We start from the raw sequence: 6198 nt of genomic DNA, 5'->3' as shown, positions 1-6198 counted from the left end.
AGAGTAACGAGGCACAAGGGGCATCGCCTGACTACCAGACGCAGCCGACGAACCTTGCCCACCAACAGCACTGTTCGACCTCAACCGTTTCCTCGCCCGTTCCATCATTTCGCTTTGCGACATCCCCGACACCGGCTTGGATGAAAGCGTGTGTTCTTCGACAAGCAAAAGTCGAAACCATTAGAAACCTACCCAAACATAAAAAATCCCAAACATAGATACCAAAGACAAAACAAAATACCTAAAGTATCAGCCATGTCACCCTCTTCCTCCTCCGCAGACGACGAATTCGCGACTACCTCCTCAAACAAATCCAACCTCCTTCGACGACGAACTAGGCCAACTGTTTCCTCTTCAACCTCTTCCTCGTCGACGTCACCAGCCTGACTACCTTCCAAGCGACCCCCGTCGCGACTAAACGACCTTTCCTCGACAGAATAACCCAAGAACCTCAAATACTTGTCGTTAGAATCCGAGTTCAAACCAGCCAGCGACGTGTTCACAACTGCAAAACAAAGCCAAGTAAGACGACGTTCAGTAAAATATCAAAAAACAAGCGTAATAAAACATAAATTACCTTCCGTCGTCCACCCTTCGACTAAGAAACTCCCTATCTCTCCCAGAGACGCCTTGTTAACATAAACAAAGCGACTCTGCCAACCTCTATCATTCACAGCCAACCCGACACCCAAGTTCTTTTTCCCTTTCTTTGTCATCAATGTATAGAGACTACAGTCCTTCAACGAAAAATCATAGACGTACATCAGATCGGCCAAGTCAAACGACACTCGCCAACCAAACGTAACCCTATGTATAATAGTAAAAATACGCCAGATCTGAGGCATCAGTTGACCTGGACTCAAGTGCAACACTTCGACAAAGGACCTAGCTAAGGGCGTAAAAGGAAACGAAAACCCCAGTGTAAATGGGTACTCATACATGACCACATAACCTTCTGGGAAATTCAAGGCCTCTTCCTCTTGGCCAGGAATTCTGACTTCGGCCGACGGCGGTAGACCGGCGAGATTGATAAAAGCCATCGGATCCTCAACAGTAGAGTAGATCGGGTTGAGCGACTTAACCTGACTAACTTCAGCATCCCCCTTACCCTTAACCACAACCGACTTGGATTTAACCATCGTTCTAGTAATTTCAACAAGAAAATCAAAAGAAATGAGCGAATTTTACCTGGGTTCGGCTAACTTGAAGCAAAGGAACCGATTCCTCTCCGTTTTTTTCTCTCTCTTGCGATTTAGATCTGAAAAGTTTTTTGAAAGCTCTTACGAAAATTTATTGCATGTCTCTAACTTCTATTTATTGCCTTTAGATTTCCGCAGCAGTTTCCCACGATCGAGGTGGTTACCGTCGGTTTACTTTTTGAATTTAAATTGCCTCTTTTGCTCTATGCGACTCCGCAAAACCGCAATTGGGGGCAAACTGTTATCCCACTTTTTGTACTAACGACTAACTGCTTTGACGTTTGATCATGTCGTGTCTTCCAGGTATCGTCGTGTCACAGGTAAACATCGCGTCAGATGAGCAGGTCGAGTATGACAATAGTCGACAAAGGTCCAAGCGACATAAGACTAGCGACAGGATACTAGCGACAAAGAAGCAGTAACGATCGACGAAGAAGATAGGTGAAGATAGGTTAAGATCAGAAGCCCAAAGCCCAAGATAGCTGGCGCCGCCATACAAGCAGAATGGGTCCAAGAAGTCGCCAAGGAATACGGAAGACGTTGGAGACCAGAAACGGTCATGGGCAACGATCAGTGGAAAATCCCTAAAAGATAGGGATTCTCCTAACCGATGAAGCCGTTGTCTTCCGCGTATAAAAGCTTAGCGGCAGCATATTAGAGGAGACGTTAACTCAAGAACTCATACTCTCAATCTATTAAGCATTCATATTACTCTTGTATTTTCTCTTTAATTTCGTTACATTGATCTTTAGAAAAATACACAAACAATCAGATAGGATACTTAGTGGATTGATAGCCTCATAGCTATCCGCGGTTTTTTACCTTATTCCTGGGTTTTCCGCGTCAACACTTCTCTGTGTCGTGTCTCTCTTGTCTCTCTTTACTTGATTCTTGCTTAGTTAGTGTCGACCCGAGCCAAAGGTCGCCCCTAGACGAAATTTGGCATAAACAGTTACTATTATCTATTGTTATAATATTATTATTATTATGTATTACTATATCCATTTCAAAATGATCTTTACTCTTTCCGTTTTATTCCGTTTCATAATGTTCTTTACACATTGCTTTATTCTATTTTTGGACATGAAAATTTATTACCCTACCTTTATTAACCCAGAATATTTACAATTAATTTTTCACTCACTTTCTCTTATTTTATTTTATTTTCTTACATCCACTCACATTTTTACACATTTTTCTTACTTTATCCTTGTTCTATTATATACTCAACCAACGTGTCTATTTTTGTCTTAATCTTTGTGCAAATAGTAAATGTAAACATCTTTGTGAAACGGAGGAAGTATTATTTATTACTTATTACGTATTATTTATTACGTATTATTTATTACGTATTACGTATTATTATTTATTATTTACTTTTCATTCAATTTCATTAAATTCGGTTCAGTTCAATTCAGCCAAGAAAATATCAAAATAACATGGCCTAAAATTCCATTTGTGTTGCGCAAGGGCACCAGACTAGTACTCCGTTTTAAATAAAGATTAGGAAATTTTCTGTAGATATTTGGGGATGTATATAGATAGATAGGTTTTGATTATGTTTTTTTTTTGGAGATTTGTTGAGAATATTCTAAAGGATAAAATTGTAAGATTAGAAATATTAATTCATTATTATTTTTAATTAATTAATACCCTTAATTAGTAAATTTCGATAATGAATAGGATTTGGCTAGCTGCGTGAAAAACAAGTAATTAGGCTATATAAATAAATAATGTAGTTTGTGCAAACAAATTTAATATCTAAATTACTACTGTTAGCCTGTGTTAGGGTTCATTCTTGTTTTAGGGTTTTAATTAAATTTCCATACTTTTCTGTTCTTCATTCTTGGTTAATTCTGCAAATCGAGTTTAGGGAAAGATGATGATGAGAATAAACAAGAAGAAGAACAGTAGTTTCCAGAGAAGAAGGTAGCTTGTTCGAAATCGATGCTAAGTACGAACCAATTGATAGTATTGGTAAGGGAAGTTACGGCATTGTTTGTTCTTGTCGCAACACGGATACTAACGAGAAGGTCGCTATCAAGAAGATATCGGACTTGTTTTCGAGTCAAGTTGATGCATTGAGGACACTGAGGGAACTTATTATACTAAGGAACATTCGTCATCATAATGTTGTTCAATTGAAAGATGTTATGATCACTTCTTCTAAGTCTACTTTTAAAGAAGTTTATGCCGTTTATGAATTTATGGATAGCGATCTTCACCAAATTATTCAGTCTCCTCAGCCTCTTTCTCCTCATCACTGCCAGTATTTTATGTTTCAGGTACATTATTATTAATCATCTGCTTTAAGTAGGGTTCTAAAGTATTTAATATTGTAAGGCCAACGTTATATAAGCTTTTCTATTTTGTTTATTACTACCTCTGTTTCTGAACGTTCTTTACGCTTTGGAAAATGTGTCCAAAGTATGAAAATTTTGACCGTAAATTCTCACTATTATATTATATAAGATCTTGTTAGACTGGTCTCGATATGCATTTTCAGAATACAAATTTTTATAATTTTTTCAAATACGAAATTGGATATATTAGTAGTTAAATATTGCATTACTTTTTGAAATGAAAGAAGTATGTTCTAACGTTTTATTCAAGTTTTAATGTTGTATACTTAAGATTGTAATAATACTTGGATTTATGAGTTAAAATAGAGCAAGTTTATAGATAGATGAAGTGTACGTTACTATTTACTAATTGGAGTTTAATTTGTGGTATAGTTGCTTGAAGGGGTCAAGTATCTTCATTTGACGAACATCATTGACCGTGATCTGAAACCAGCAAACCTCCTTATCAATGCAAACTGCGACATGAAAATATGTGATTTTGGTCTAGCAAGAACAAGTGGAGGTGATGGTGGTGAATTTATGACAGAGTATGTAGTAACACGTTGGTATCGTGCACCTGAACTACTCATCTGCAGAAACAGTTATGACACATCTATTGATGTTTGGTCAGTTGGTTGTATCTTTGCTGAAATACTATTACGACGACCCTTATTTCCTGGTCATAATCCCCTCGACCAATTGAAACGTGTTATTGACTTCCTTGGAAGCCCTACTGAATCTGATCTTGATTTCATCGACAACCCAAAAGCAATCAAGTTCATCAAAGGACTTCCTCATACAAAAGGGGTCTGTTGGAAGGCTATGTTTCCTGAAGCTGATTCTTTAGCCTTAGATTTGTTGCAAAGAATGCTTGTTTTCAACCCTAAGAAGAGGATTACTATCGCTGATGCCCTTCAACATCCTTATCTGTTTGATTTGTACGACCCTACAAAATATCCACCTTCTCAGAAGACGCTTGATGTCAATATTGATGCATACGTAGGGGAGACTAATCTTAGAGATATGCTTTGGAGAGAGATGTCATTTTATAAATAACTCCAGTCCAATTGTTTAATTGTCAATTAATTAACAACTTCTGTATTTGTTAATTATCTGTCACCAAGAATATAAAAGGATGTATTATGTATATTCACTCCCATGAGTTACTTTAATTTTCAGAAATATATATCTGTACCAATATTATTGCAAACAACAACTCTGTTATTTGAACATCAATTTTATGTATTACACTTGACTCACTTAAAGAAATGCCTAGAATATTGATCCCAGTAGTTTACAACTCTATATGTCGAAAATAAGCTAGATACAAAGACTTTGCAGCAGTATTGTTAATCATTTCACATAAATAATTTTAGCTAGATTACTGCATTCAAAACTGTATTAATTCCTGTCCGTAGATTCATATGTAAGCACATATTAATCAAAAAGGCCATGCATGGTAGCTTTTGTTTGGTTTAAAGAACATTTAGAACAGAACCAGTATTTTCTGTGGAAGTAAAAGCTTCAGTGGACATTAGATTCTGTTCATTTTCCTTCGTTTGGTTCCTTGACAAAGACAGAGGGATGGAGGAAAGAAGACGGCGAAGGAAGGCAAATGGATGGGAGAAGAGAAATTGAAAGGTAAGGTAAGGTAAGGTACCGGAAAAATAGTCTGGCACTCTGCCTCCCTTGCCTTAACTAAAGAAAAAAATTTCACCTTTAATATACTAGTTATACTACTGTATTTCACCTCTAGAAAAATATCCATTCTTCCAAAAAAAAAAAAAAACCAAACACAGCCTTAAATGACAAGAGGTTGATGCGTCAGCAACTTTCTAGGAAAGCTTGAACCCTTTGACTTACTTCAGGGGAAATCACTATAAGAGTTACATAGACTCTTATAGTGATTTCTTGAGTGCATATTCAATGATTTTACAGTATTATCCAGAGGTAAATTCCATGGGAGGGGTGAGTCAGACTACTAGCTATGACCTTCAAGCATGAATTGCCCTTATCATTAGTCAACCGTATATCATAGAAAAACACAGCCCTTAGAAGTTAGAAGAAAGAAAACCGTCATTAAAGGAAATAAATCACTACAAGAAAATGACCATTTAGCGACGGATTTTTGTAACCGTACAAATATCGGTTACTAAATTACTAAAGGTCAAATGTCAGTCGCCAATTTGGTACGGAAGTATTTTCGGTCCCTATTTAACTTCGGATTATCATTCAGTCACAACAATTGGTAACAAATTACCTACCAACCATACGTTGGTCACTAATTATTTACCGAAATAATTTTGGTCACTATTTAATTACCAACAAAATTTCAGTCACAAATTTCAGTCACTAAATAATTACATAAATACTTTTTAGTCACTATTTTGATACAAAACAATTCCAGTCCCCATATAACTACAGACACGATTTCAGTTACAATGCGTTAGTCAAAAAACAAGGACTGACTAATTTTCTGTCACTTATTAGTTACAGTTAATTTTCTGTCACAAATTCCAGTCACAATTTTATTACTAACTAAATTTCAGTCACTAATTAAACATTGAAATACTTATGGTCCCTATTCCACTACGAACATAATATTAACTATAAATTTTCGATTGAAATAAGACATGAGTGTGCTTGTATGTGTAAAA

The 6198-nt window shown here is 36.4% G+C and overlaps 1 protein-coding gene across 1 annotated transcript; it reads left to right on the top strand.

Moving 5' to 3' along the window:
* Positions 1–1486: 1486 nt before the first annotated feature.
* LOC110778773 (mitogen-activated protein kinase 7-like) lies at positions 1487–4746 on the top strand. The gene is made up of 3 exons (XM_056832753.1): positions 1487–1617; positions 3103–3484; positions 3935–4746. Exons 1-3 carry the CDS (start codon positions 1487–1489, stop codon positions 4595–4597), a joined length of 1176 nt encoding a protein of 391 aa, XP_056688731.1. The 3' UTR covers positions 4598–4746.
* Positions 4747–6198: the final 1452 nt, after the last annotated feature.

Source organism: Spinacia oleracea, chromosome 6 (genome assembly GCF_020520425.1).
Source record: "Spinacia oleracea cultivar Varoflay chromosome 6, BTI_SOV_V1, whole genome shotgun sequence".
In the NCBI taxonomy this organism is placed as follows: Eukaryota; Viridiplantae; Streptophyta; class Magnoliopsida; order Caryophyllales; family Amaranthaceae; genus Spinacia; species Spinacia oleracea.
The sequence above is the reverse complement of the archived record's forward strand: the minus strand, read 5'-3'. Positions and strand labels throughout refer to the sequence as shown.